General features: G+C 44.0%; 1 protein-coding gene across 1 annotated transcript; it reads left to right on the top strand.

Annotated features, from left to right (window-relative positions):
* Positions 1-920: 920 nt before the first annotated feature.
* LOC141109944 (phospholipase A2 inhibitor NAI-like) lies at positions 921-12,147 on the top strand. Its single transcript, XM_073601197.1, has 5 exons — positions 921-969; positions 3,907-4,023; positions 5,855-6,001; positions 9,875-10,015; positions 11,544-12,147. Exons 1-5 carry the CDS (start codon positions 921-923, stop codon positions 11,735-11,737), a joined length of 648 nt encoding a protein of 215 aa, XP_073457298.1. The 3' UTR covers positions 11,738-12,147.
* The last annotated feature ends 1,312 nt before the right edge of the window (positions 12,148-13,459 follow it).

Genomic DNA, 13,459 nt, shown 5'->3' with positions numbered 1-13,459 from the left:
TAATGGTTTGCCACCTTTTTTGAAATACTGGATAGCAACATTTGTGCAAAAAATCGCATACAATTTCCCCAAAAATTACTATTGTGTCATATTTATTATGTTAGTCAGAAATTACAGAACATACAGTGATCTGAGAGACGTAGACGTCAACATTAGAATCATTTTCTACCTATTAGGAGAATAGGAGGTATGGTATATATATATATATATATATGATGTACATGGTCCGAATATGGCCATATTGCCATATAAGGTCAATGATGTCACCAGCATTTTGCCGTGTTGTTACATGCAGCTGCGGGGCAGGAAATTCCACAGTCGAAGCTGATTGGGATGGCAGCCTTCTATCATGTGGCAGTTTCCCATGGGTTTGGCTGAACTAAGTTTCACCCAATCCCTATTAAGGAGAACTACAGAAGCATTTTAGGATAAGGTTATATAAGAGAATACACGAGTTTGTATGTTTTGATCCCAAATGAATGGACTTTTGGACAAGTCCACCAAGCATTGACAACTGTCTAAAGATGGCGTTACCCTCCAAAACATAAATGCGATGCATTTGGAACATATTTAGGTACGAGTTGGTACCTTCACCTAAGAATTACTTTATGTCTGTAAATTTCATACTGTTAATTACAACGCATTGTACTAGAGTAGTAAGATGTTAAAAATACAAGGAAGTGAAGAAGTACAGCAAACTCTAGGGAATAGTCCAGGTTCACCCTCATATATATATACGGTTCTAAATTTGGAAACTTTAGTTGCCATTAGAATTCTTTACACTTTTCTCTTTCCATATACACTTTATTACCTCTTTATCTGATGGTCTGGTCCAGCCTCTGTAACCTGAGTGCTATAAATAAAGGACGGCCTATGTAGTATTTACTTCTGACATCCGCGTATTCAGTGAACCTGTCGAGATGAAGCTGTTGGGAATTCTGCTTGTGCTCTCCGCTTTCACTTCGAAAGGTAACTTGTTTTTTTGTCATTTTCAGGAAATACAATTAGGATTTCACTGACAACTGTAAATTTAGAAAAAAATAATCACCATAAACTAAAGCGCAAGTAGAAAAATATTTTGTAAAACCCAAACCTTTTTCATCTCTCTGCATATTTAAGGAAGGGAATAAAAATTTTACTATACACAATTATGCAAACATTGGTACAGATAAATACAATTAAAAAAAAACAAATACGTCCAGTTGTAGAGCAAAAAGAATTTCAGCAATAACAGGACACCATAGGACACAGAACCCTGCCCATGCAAACATTGTACATGGATAAGAGGTGGAAACAAGACACAAGGGAATACATTTATTGTGTATGAGATGGCGATGTACAGGGGGAGATTTACTAATCTGGGGCACTCAGAATCTCGTGCAGCTGTGCAAAGTAGCCAATCAGCTTTAAAACCTGGAAGCTGATTGGTTTCTATGAAGAGCTGCACCAGATTTTGCACTCTCTAGTTTTAGTAACCTATGTCCTTCCTACAGTATCTCACAAAAGTGAGTACACCCCTCACATTTTTGTAAATATTTTCTTCTATCTTTTCATGTGACAACACTGAAGAAATGACACTTTGCTACAATGTAAAGTAGTGAGTGTACAGCTTGTATAACAGTGTAAATTTGCTGTCCCCTCAAAATAACTCAACACACAGCCATTAATGTCTAAACCGCTGGCAACAAAAGTGAGTACAAATTGGGCCCAAAGTGTCAATATTTTGTGTGGCCACCATTATTTCCTAGCACTGCCTTAACCCTCTTGGGCATGGAGTTCACCAGAGCTTCACAGGTTGCCACTGGAGTCCTCTTCCACTCCTCCATGACGACAACACGGAGCTGGTGGATGTTAGAGACCTTGCGCTCCTCCACCTTCCGTTTGAGGATGCCCCACAGATGCTCAATAGGGTTTAGGTCTGGAGACATGCTCGGCCAGTCCATCACCTTTACCCTCAACTTCTTTAGCAAGGCAGTGGTCATCTTGGAGGTGTGTTTGGGGGCGTTATCATGCTGGAATACTGACCTTCGGCCCAGTCTCCGAAGGGAGGGGATCATGCTCTTCTTCAGTATGTCACAGTACATGTTGGCATTCATGGTTCCCTCAATGAACTGTAGCCCCCCAGTGCTGGCAGCACTCATGCAGCCCCAGACCATGACACTCCCACCACCATGCTTGACTGTAGGCAAGACACACTTGTCTTTGTATTCCTCACCTGGTTGCCGCCACACACGCTTGTCACCATCTGAACCAAATAAGTTTATCTTGGTCTCATCAGACCACAAGACATGGTTCCAGTAATCCATGTCCTTAGTCTGCATGTCTTCAGCAAACTGTTTGCGGTCTTTCTTGTGCATCATCTTTAGAAGAGGCTTCCTTCTGGAACGACAGCCATGCAGACCAATTTGATGCAGTGTGCGGCGTATGGTCTGAGCACTGACAGGCTCACCTCCCACCTCTTCAACCTCTGCAGCAATGCTGGCAGCACTCATACGTTTAATTCCCAAAGACAACCTCTGGATATGACGTTGAGCACGTGGACCCAACTTCTTTGGTCGACCATGGTGAGGCCTGTTCTGAGTGGAACCTGTCCTGTTATACCTCTGTATGGTCTTGGCCACCGTTCTGCAGCTTATTTTCTGGGTCTTGGCAATCTTCTTATAGCCTAGGCCATCTTTATGTAGAGCAAAAATTCTTTTTTTCAGATCCACAGAGAGTTCTTTGCCATGAGGTGCCATGTTGAACTTCAGGTGACCAGTATGAGAGAGTGAGAGCGATAACTCCAAATTTAACACACCTGCTCCCCATTCACACCTGAGACCTTGTAACACTAACGAGTCACATGACACCGGGGAGGGAAAAAGGCTAATTGGGCCCAATTGGGACATTTTCACTTAGGGGTGTACTCACTTTTGTTGCCAGCGGTTTGGACATTAATGGCTGTGTGTTGAGTTATTTTGAGGGGACCGCAAATTTGCACTGTTATACAAGCTGTACACTCAGCAGCAGTGCTGTCACATGAAAAGATATCATAAAATATTTACAAAAATGTGAGGGGTGTACTCACTTTTTTGAGATACTGTATGTCTTGATATCAACTGCTTTTAATACCGTGTACAGAAAAGCTCAGCCTGGGAGATGGAATCAGACTGTGATGCACATGTGAATACAAGTAACATGCTGCAGTAAGAGAGGGGAGAAAAGATAACCTCATCAGTTAGCTGTTGCCTCATTGTCCAGTCACTGGTTGGGGGCTGGGACACTACCAAACCTAATTACTTAAAGCAGAGTTCCACCCAAAAGTGCAACTTCCGCTTTAAGGACTCCTGTCCTAAACCCCCGGAAATGCCACATTTGGCATGTAATTTTTTTTGGGGGGGAGAGGGTACCTAGTTTTGACAGTGCCACGGCACAGAGCAGAAGTTCTCCTCTCCCCCCTTTTTCCCTGCAATCTTCTGGGACACGTCACAGGTCACAGAAGACTGGCCGGCCATTTAGAACGCGCAGTGCGCACCTAGCTGTGAAGTTGTAAGCTGTCACAGCCGGGTGCCCACGCTTGCAATGCCGGAGCCGCGGAGAGGAGAAGGAGAAAAGCGAGGCTTCAGACGGCCTCATTGCTGGACCGTGGGACAGGTGAGTGTCTGTTTATTAAAATTAAGCAGGTACACTTTTTGTAGCTGCTGACTTTTAATAAACACAGAATTGGGTGGAACTCTGCTTTACCTGCACAGGGAAATATGTTAGGCTATGCTATCTGGCACAGCTGTGTAAATCTCAGTACTGACTGGTCAAAATTATGAATCCTTTGACAGGCTAAAAAAAAAGCTTCCCTATATTTATTACTTCTGTGCATTTATTGGGTAGCCTGGGGATCATCTTTAAAATACTTTGCCTTTTATTTTACAGGTTATTCAATCTCGTGCAAAAATTGTTGGCATTTTTCAACAGTACCCTGTAAGGAACCAACTGTGTCATGCCCAAATGATCAAATTTGTGTTGCCTCCTTAACTGAGGTCATAGTGGGTAAGTTTGCCACTGACTTATACATAGTTTTTTGTCCTTATTGTCCTCCAGATCTTCCCCTATTACTATATACACGGGAACCCCTATGTGTTCAGAACATATGGGTGTAGCATAAGGGGTTGCAGGGGTCACAATCGCAACCCCGCCCCTGCAGCCTCCCTGTCATATTATCATATCCTCCACAAAGTCCAGCTCTGATCTGCCCTAGGGCCCCACAGCCACGCTCCAATACTGGGCTTCCACTTTGCCTTCCACAGTCCACACCCCTCCGTTCTCATTGGCTGGGGAGAAGCTGTGAGCCATTTCCTGAATGGAGAGGAGCATTGGGTGAGAAGAGCTCAGGATGGGGAAGTGTCTGCGCTGTGTCATGGCAACATGGAATGGTAACCAAGCTCAGCGAGTTAGGAGGAGAAGAGTGCCTTCCTGTAGCCACGATGAGACGGATGTTACTGGTGAGGTAAGACACTGCTCAGTGTCTCCTAGACACCAGCTGGGATTCTTTGTACCCCCACATGTCTGCTTACCCCACTTCCCTGACAACTGGGGAAAAGACACACACCTCTGGGAGGTGACCTTCCCCCAACACCTGCCAACACTGACAAAAAAAATTCAGAAACTGCTAAAACAAATCCCTTAAAATATCCTAGGGGCTGCATGCTCCAGATATTGTGTCACATGGCTTTGCCCCCCCCAGATCTAAGTTGCGCCCCCCCAAGCCCCCTGACCACCCCCTCCACCCTGAATGCTATGCCCGGCTGCTGAGCTCCTTTCCCATTACAGCACTCTATACTGTTCCTCCTCCGCAGGGCTGAAATCACATCCCTTTACAACACAGCCAGTCAGCCACGATCTTCACAGGGTGTATTTGCCTACTGCAACTACACTGCCGTTCCAAGCAGAGAATTTTACAGGTCAGAACGGCAACATAAAAGCCAGATACACCTTGTGAAGACTGACAGAAAGGAATGTGTAAAGGAATGTGATTCCATCCCTTAGTGTGGGGGGGGGAGCTGTATACAGTGCTGGGATGGGAAAGGAGCCCTGCCAAGTGACCTGCCAGAGGTCCCTGTCCTCTGATTCTCTAGCAGGGATACCTGTCCTCTGATTCTCCAGCTGTGATCCCTGTCCTCTTATTCTCCAGCTGTGATCCCTGTCTTCTGATGTAAGGAGGAACTCTGGGAACTCAAAACTCTTAAGACACTTTGAATATCTTGGCGTGCGGTGGGTGTATCTGCATGCACGGTGGAAATGGTGGGTGGTGGGGCATGTCAACTTTTGCATCAGGGCCCACAAGCTTCAAGCTACGCCTCTGTATGGTTGCATGTTAGGGACCAGGATTGGACTGAGATTCCTGCCAAGCTGGCCCATTGCCTCTCCAGATAGGACACACACGTACCTATCTTTAGAGAGGAACTCTGCCATATTGTGTCACTTACACTCCTGGTCTGAGGCCCACCTTCTTACATGTTCTCAGCCTGAGGCCTGTTACCTGGAATAAAGATAATGTCCACACATGGGGTACCTTTCATGATTTTCATAGCATTACCATCCATAATCTAACTTCCTGAACAGTGTCTTTATAGTGTAGTGTATAATTGCTCCATAACACAACTTCTTAAACAGTTTTCTCTATACTGCGGACCACATGACTGCAGCTAACACAAAGTAAAAGCTAAAACCATCTTACGCTGCTAGTTGCTCAGTGATGACCATCGGAATTTAGAAATCAAACATTCTACATTATGTCAGTCTGCTCTACAATACAGTGATCTTGATTTACATGTGGTTGATATCTACCAAGATGTAATACTGTGTCTTATGTAACATGCAGGAACTACAAATACACCACAATATTCCTTATCATGTGGAACACAGAGTGAGTGTAACGTCACTGGAAGCCTGAACTTCATCTATGGCAAGATCTTGACAGGAACTTCATGCTGTTCCACTGATAACTGCGATCCACCCACACCGCAACGTAAGTACATAATGAGCCCTTTTCTGGATCATTAAAGACTTGACAACACCCAAATTCCAAAAAATCTATTGCTCTCTTTCTAACCTTCTCTCTGTCTCTTTCATGATTAAGTTCTTCAATGGATAACTAAGAAGTAAAATGGTCTTGTCAGCCAACAGGCATGTAAGTGTAGTGCCATCCCTGTAGGAGCTGCTAGTATCCTCTCTTGTTCAGCTCTTCAACCAGGCACACAGTATTTTACATAGCCAGGCACACACTTAGGCTTGTTACTACAGTAATCAGTCTAGGGGTTTTTGGTTGTTTTTGATGTTTTATTGAGACCTTGGATAGGGAAGGGAATGTGTTTCAGATACTCCAGATTCAACTTATTACATTGAGGACAACTTCTTTACTGAACTATGGAATTTCTACTTGATGCACCGCGCACTCTTGAGCAAGTCCTCTGTAAGGATTATGGACTGTTGCTCTTCAGGACACTAGCCAGTATCCCCTTTCTGCTGAACCCAGTAGCTGACTTTCCTAGCACAGAGGGATAGCCTAAAGAATAAGGTCCTTAGAGCTCTGCAATCTGTACTCACAAGGCCTCAGGACCGAATGGTTGTCTCCTTTCACTCATCCAGCAGCAGAGTCTCAAACAGATCCTCTCAGGCACGGCTCCCCACAGTAAGCTCTTTAGAACACTTGGGTCCAACTTCCAGGCCTCCCACATGAGGCCACATGGCAGGAGGTGCTGAGGAGGGCAGAGTGCCACCTCCTCAGCTGGACTCTCCTCTCTGGGCAAAGACCCCTTCCTGTATGTCTCACCGGATATAAATATCCTTACCAGCATGCATGGAGGACCCTATGCCTGTAATTGGCTGGGATGGCATTCATATTCATGCTACTAATCTGCATGAGTCACTCCTGTCCATCCAGCCATTTCCAAAACTGCCTGGATACAGATGATCCACAACAGATACAGCAGAACTGTGAAACACACAGGACTCCCTAGATGAAAAAAATGTAGCTTCCCTGTTAGAAAGGAGAGCTGCTATATTTTACCTCACAGTCTCCTGTTAAGCAGGAGCCATGCTAACGGCCCCTGATCGGGTCGAGGGTCCCAAAATCAGGATTGACCCTGGGAAATCGGGACTGTTGGCAACTATGGAACTACTGTATGTACATCTTAGCAACCTACCTAGGAGGGTGTTTCATAAGCAGGCTGTGGTCATGCTGATTTATCGAGTTAGCAGCTGGCCCAGGCTGGAGGAAAGGGTTAAGTTATGTGTACTCAGTTCCCGGGCTTTTTGACTCCAGTCAGCCCACCTGTGGTATAAAAGGGGAAGGCTGAGGTCCAGGGTTCATCATGTTCCCACTCTTGCCTCGACTCGTGGTATTAGGAATGCTGCGCCTTACAGTCCACTAAAGGTGCAGGGGTTCTGGAGGACTTCCAAGCAATGGAGAATACCAGCATGGACTAACACTTCATAGAGGTATGCCTGGGCAGCCACACAACTGGAGTTAGGATTAGGGATTGGACTTGTTCATATTGGACTGTGATGTCGAAGTCTTTTCAGTAAAATTACATTAACTGTTCTAAGCCTGGTCTGAAGTTATTCAAAGGGGTGCACATGGGTTCTGGCATATATAAAGAACCAGGGTCTGTATAGCACAAAGGTAATGAAATGTAATACGGTAATTAGTTGAACTGTTATGCCGCGTACACACGAGCAGACTTTTTGACCGGACTGGTCCGACGGACTATCCAACGGACTTTTGAAGGACTTCCAATGGACTTTTCGAATGAATGGACTTGCCTACACACAATCACACCAAAGTCCGACGGATTCGTACGTAATGACGTACGACCGGACTAAAATAAGGAAGTTGATAGCCAGTAGCCAATAGCTGCCCTAGCGTCGGTTTTCATCCGTCAGACTAGCATACAGACAAGCGGAATTTTCTATAGGAACTGGGTCCGGCGGAGTTCTGACGTAAAGATTTGAAACATGACCGAAAAAAGTCAGCTGCAGGTCTGATGAAGCCCACACAAGGTCGAATTGTCCACCTGACTCGGTCCGTCGGACCAGTCCGTTCGAAAAGTCTGCTCGTATGTACGCGGCATTACACTATGATTAGTCAAATATATGTGCACAAGAGCATATTTCATATATGAAGATAGTAAGAAATAAAATATCTTGCAGTAGGAGCATGCATGTTTTTAACTCATACTGTTAGACAGGATAATTTGGTTGGTTGCAGGCTGGTCGGTAAGTTGAGCTGGGAACTTTCTTAGATTTTCTTCGACATGCTAGTTATAAGTGGGGGCAGTGGCCATTTGTACTGTTGGAATACTGGTGAGGGGAAGCACTTGACATCTTCATTGCCATTGTGCTATCTGCTGGGTGTCCAGTACGTCCCTGTGCCTTTAGGGAGGAGTAGGCTCCCTGCTCTACCTACCCATTATTATGTATGTGCTTCTACTACGGAGGCTCTCAAAATTTATAGAGTTGGGACCAGTGGCAGCTGGTGCTACAAATTTTTGGGGGGGCGCAAACAAACTGAAAAATACTGAAAAGAAAAACCATCAATTGCAGCCTTACTGTGCCATCAAACACAGCCACTGTGCCCATCAAATGCCGCCACTGTGCCCATCAAACGCTGCCACTGTGCCATCAAATGCTGCCACTGTGCCCATCAAATACAGCCACTGTGCCATCAAATGTGACCCCCCGCCCACTCGCTGCCTGCCTGGCACTTACCCTGTCTCGGTGGGGCAGTGGGTGACTGTGGTGAGCGGTGTCCTCCAAACAGTTCCCTCCATTAGACACCACCCATCCTCTCCTGTCAGGCGTCGTTTCAGCCAATCAGGTGACAAATAACAGACCCAAACACCTGATTGGCAGAGAGGCGGTTCAGTGTTAGGACAGCGAATATTCATTCTCGATCATCCGGGCACTTGGTACATAGGCTGTCAGCTCTTCATAAGGCAGCTGTGTCAAACCAGCCTTCGATCAAGTGTGTCAGAGGATGGCATTTTCTATAGCAGTGTTTCTCAACTCCAGTCCTCAAGGCAACCCCAACAGGTCATTTTTTCAGGATTTCCTTCAGAAGAAACAACTGTGGTAATTACTAAGGCAGTGAAACTGATCAAATCACCTGTGCAAAATAATGAAAGCCTAAAAACATGACCTGTTGGGACGCCTTGAGGACTGGAATTGAGAAACACCGTTCTACAGAAATTAGCAAGTGGCAGGACCATTTTGCATCAGCAAGAAAAGAGGCAACCAAAGCAAACTACTGGCCAATTTCTATCTTCCCGGCAAAATGAGCACAAACCTGGGAAAATTTGCTCATCACCAGAGCTAAATATTAAAAAATCCAGCATTCATATACATTCATGTCTATACGGGCATTGCATTCTTTCTCCTCTACCTCTACATCTCCCTGGCTTGTTGCTTTCTTTCTCTCCTCAAACATATGTGTATATATATATATTTGATGTTTTCAGCTGCAGAATCTGTAAGCTAATTTTAAAATAGCTCTTTAGGGCTAGTTTACACTTGCTTCAAAACATGGCTTCGGACAGGCTTTGTTAAAGCTCTCTGAACGCCAGTCAAAGCTCCCGTCACTAAATAAAATGGTTAGCTTACAGTCCTGTTTACACCTGCTTTTGCTTTGCTACCATGCTTTCAACCATTTTGTTGAAGCCTTGTTGAAGCAAGTGTAAATGAGCCCAAAGTGGAACTTTATATACAAAAAAAAAATGGGCGAACAGGCAGGATTATGAATGCAGAAACAATGTGCTTTGTCTATAGGATAGCATTGATATTGTTGACTAGGTTCTCATATACAATATTGTTCAAGTGCTTATCAACATTTGCTTTACTTTAGTACCAGTGGACAGCTCAATAAAGAACGGGCTGACATGTCGGACATGTTATTCGGACTCATCTGACTACTGTTATACCGGGGATAAAATAGAATGCACCGGGGATCAGACTAAATGTGGACGTATGGCTAGAACACTAACTGGTACGTTGCATGAGGGTGAACCTGGACTATTCCCTAGAGTTTGCTGTATTTCTTCACTTCCTTGTATTTTTAACATCTTACTACTCTAGTACAATGCTTTGTAATTAACAGTATGAAATTTACAGACATAAAGTAATTCTTAGGTGAAGGTACCACCTCGTACCTAAATATGTTCCAAATGCATACCATTTATGTTTTGGAGGGTAACGCCATCTTTAGACAGTTGTCAATGCTTGGTGGACTTGTCCAAAAGTCCATTCATTTGGGATCAAAACATACAAACTCATGTATTCCCTTATATAACCTTATCCTAAAATGCTTCTGTAGTTCTCCTTAATAGGGATTGGGTTTGGGTGAAACTTAGTTCAGCCAAACCCATGGGAAACTGCCACATGATAGAAGGCTGCCATCCCAATCAGCTTCGACCGTGGAATTTCCTGCCCCGCAGCTGCATGTAACAACACGGAAAAATGCTGGTGACATCATTGACCTTATATGGCAATATGGCCATATTCGGACCATGTACATCATATATATATATATATATATATATATATATATATATATATATATTACAGTATCTCACAAAAGTGAGTACACCCCTCACATTTTTGTAAATATTTTAATATATCTTTTCATGTGATAACACTGAAGAAATGGCACTTTGCTACAATGTAAAGTAGTGAGTGTACAGATTGTATAACAGTGTAAATTTGCTGTGCCCTCAAAATAACTCAACACACAGCCATTGATTTTTAAACTGCTGGCAACAAAAGTGAGTACACCCCTAAGTGAAAAAGTCCAAATTGGGCCCAAAGGGTCAATATTTTGTGTGGCCACCGTTATTTTCCAGCACTGCCTTAACCCTCTTGGCATGGAGTTCACCAGAGCTTCACAGGTTGCCACTGGAGTCCTCTTCCACTCCTCCATGACGACATCACGGAGCTGGTGGATGTTAGAGACCTTGAGCTTTTCCACCTTCCATTTGAGTATGCCCCACAGATGCTCAATAGGGTTTAGATCTGGAGACATGCTTGGCCAGTCCATCACCTTTACCCTCAGCTTCTTTAGCAAGGCAGTGGTCATCTTTGAGGTGTGCTTGGGATTATCATGTTGGAATACTGCCCTGCGGCCCAGTCTCCGAAGGGAGGAGATCATACTCTGCTTCAGTATGTCACAGTACAAGTTGGTATTCATCCCATCCAAAGATCAATAGTCACCAAGATAAATAGTCAAGTTAGATCCCCCCACCCAATGGTCACAAGAACAAACAGTTAGGGTAGATCCCCCCAATGGTCACCAAGACAAATAGTTAGGGTAGACCCTCCACCCAATGGTCACCAGGACAAATAGTCAGGATAGACCCCCAATGTGTGACATAGACCAGTATGAGGGCCTTCCCCACAGTATAAAAAACTTGATAAACATTCAATCTTGAAATACCCTTTAATGAACAGTGTATGAACTGATACAAAGTATCATATTACCTAAATGTGGTGTTTTTATTTCCCTCCACACATTCCTCCAGGAACAATCAATATGAAGGAAGCTATCCGTGGCTGCACCACTGGAAGCTTCTGTGATATACTGGGCAACCAGAAGGATTCTCTCAGTGGTTTAAACGTTGACATGGCGATGTACTGCAGCAATGGAGCCGCTGGCCTGTACAATGGACTCATCTACTTTGTAACTGTTGCCTTGTTGACCACACTGCTGCTCTAAATGAGAAAAACAAGAAAGTCATAACTGTTAATTATTTTAATAAAGTTTTAAAGCAAATTAAAAGCCAAATTTTTTTTTTTTTTAGTTTTGGATGGGGTCATGTTTTCATTGCCTTGTGTTCCCAACAAAGACATTTTCTTTCTCTCATTTCGTTCTGGAGACCCGGTCCCCAAAAAATCCAACATCTTACAACTGCCATTGGAACAAAGATGGAGGAGAAATCATCCAGCGGGGACACTTGTGCCAGTTGTAACTGTCCAAGAGGGAACATCCGACACTTTGGAAAGATTTTTCCTTTGACTTCTTTTTCTGCTCAGAGACAAGAAGTAAGGGAAATATTCCCAATGGGGTAAAAAAATTAAAAGGGCTTTAAATGGTCTATAGTTTATCCAAAATGAAAAAAAAAAGTGTTGGCTTTGGATATAATTTGAAGACTCTGTAATAACTATATACAGTTTTTAATTATTATATAATTAGGTTTAATTTATGATATTCCTCACCTAATGTCACCTAATGACATTAAGCTAATAGAACTTCAAAGACAATCTTGGGGGGGGGAGTAAAAGCACTTTATTTAACTAAACCTTCGCTTCCCTGGGCAACAATGCTCTCCAATGCTCTGGTGGTGAACTGCCCCTTGGCTGGCTGCCTCATGTCCAGTGAGGAGCTAAGGACCCTGCCTTTATCTTGATGATTTTAAGACCTTAGACTGGCGGAGCATGGGAGAGAGGATGCTGTGGGGACCGGTCTAGCAGGGCAGAGGATTGATGATTGGAATTAAATCTAGTTTTCCACGGTTTCTAGACCTAAACAAGTTACCCAGTGGTGTAAGGGCACAGTCCTACTGCAAGTAAGAAGAATTTTCAAGTTTCTTGGAGTTGGGCTTTAAAACCTCTCTCTCCCTCTCTCTCTCCCTCTCTCTCTCTCTCTCTCCCCCCCTCCCCCCGTTTTACAGACCCCCTTTTTTGGTTGAGAGCAGCATCACCAGAACCACTGCGCCTTATCAGAATCTGATAATCCAAATCCAATGTCATGATTTCTACTTGTTCCAGGGAAAAGGAGATGACCAAGCTTGATTGATCATCCGCAGTTGAAATACAGGAGGCCGCTGATCCTGTTGAAATATCTGCACAGGTGTATAAGTCTTATTCCCTGTACACACGATCTGATTTTCCGACAACAAATGTTGGATGTGAGCTTGTTGGCGAAAAGTCCGACCGTGTGTATGCTCCATCGAACATTTGTTGTCGGTCTTTCCACCAACAGATGTTGGCTAGCAGGTTCTCATATTTTCCGCCAACAAATGTTTGTTGTTGGACTTTCCGATCGTGTGTACACAAGTCCGTCGGACAAAAGTCCACGCATGCTCGGAATCAAGTACGAGCCAGAGATATAACTAGCGTTCGTAATGGAGATGTCACGTACGTCTTGTACATCACTACATTTGTAATTGTTAGCCAACATTTGTGTGACCGTGTGTATGCAAGACAAGTTGGAGCCAACAACCTTCGAACAAAAATCCACGCTTTTGTTTTCGGAAAGTTCAATCATGTGTAGGGGGCATTAGGTCTATCTGGACAAAATATTATCAAGGAGCATGCCAATGAGGCACATGCTCACAGAAGGGTTTACCATAATATTTTGTAAAAATATTACAAGAAATACCCCATGCAGTACTGAAACTAATAAAGCCAGATAACCCTAATGCCGCGTACACACGGT

The sequence above is a fragment of the Aquarana catesbeiana genome, linkage group LG10 (genome assembly GCF_042186555.1).
Source record: "Aquarana catesbeiana isolate 2022-GZ linkage group LG10, ASM4218655v1, whole genome shotgun sequence".
NCBI classification, from domain to species: domain Eukaryota; kingdom Metazoa; phylum Chordata; class Amphibia; order Anura; family Ranidae; genus Aquarana; species Aquarana catesbeiana.
This window is presented reverse-complemented; position numbering and strand designations above follow the sequence as displayed.

Excerpts from the sequence above, each read along its gene's own strand:
- LOC141109944 (XM_073601197.1), top strand. The coding sequence starts at position 921 with ATGAAGCTGTTGGGAATTCTGCTTGTGCTCTCCGCTTTCACTTCGAAA. Across the intron at positions 6,002-9,874 it reads CGATCCACCCACACCGCAAC|TACCAGTGGACAGCTCAATA; the intron begins GTAAGTACATAA and ends GCTTTACTTTAG. Across the intron at positions 10,016-11,543 it reads TATGGCTAGAACACTAACTG|GAACAATCAATATGAAGGAA; the intron begins GTACGTTGCATG and ends ACATTCCTCCAG.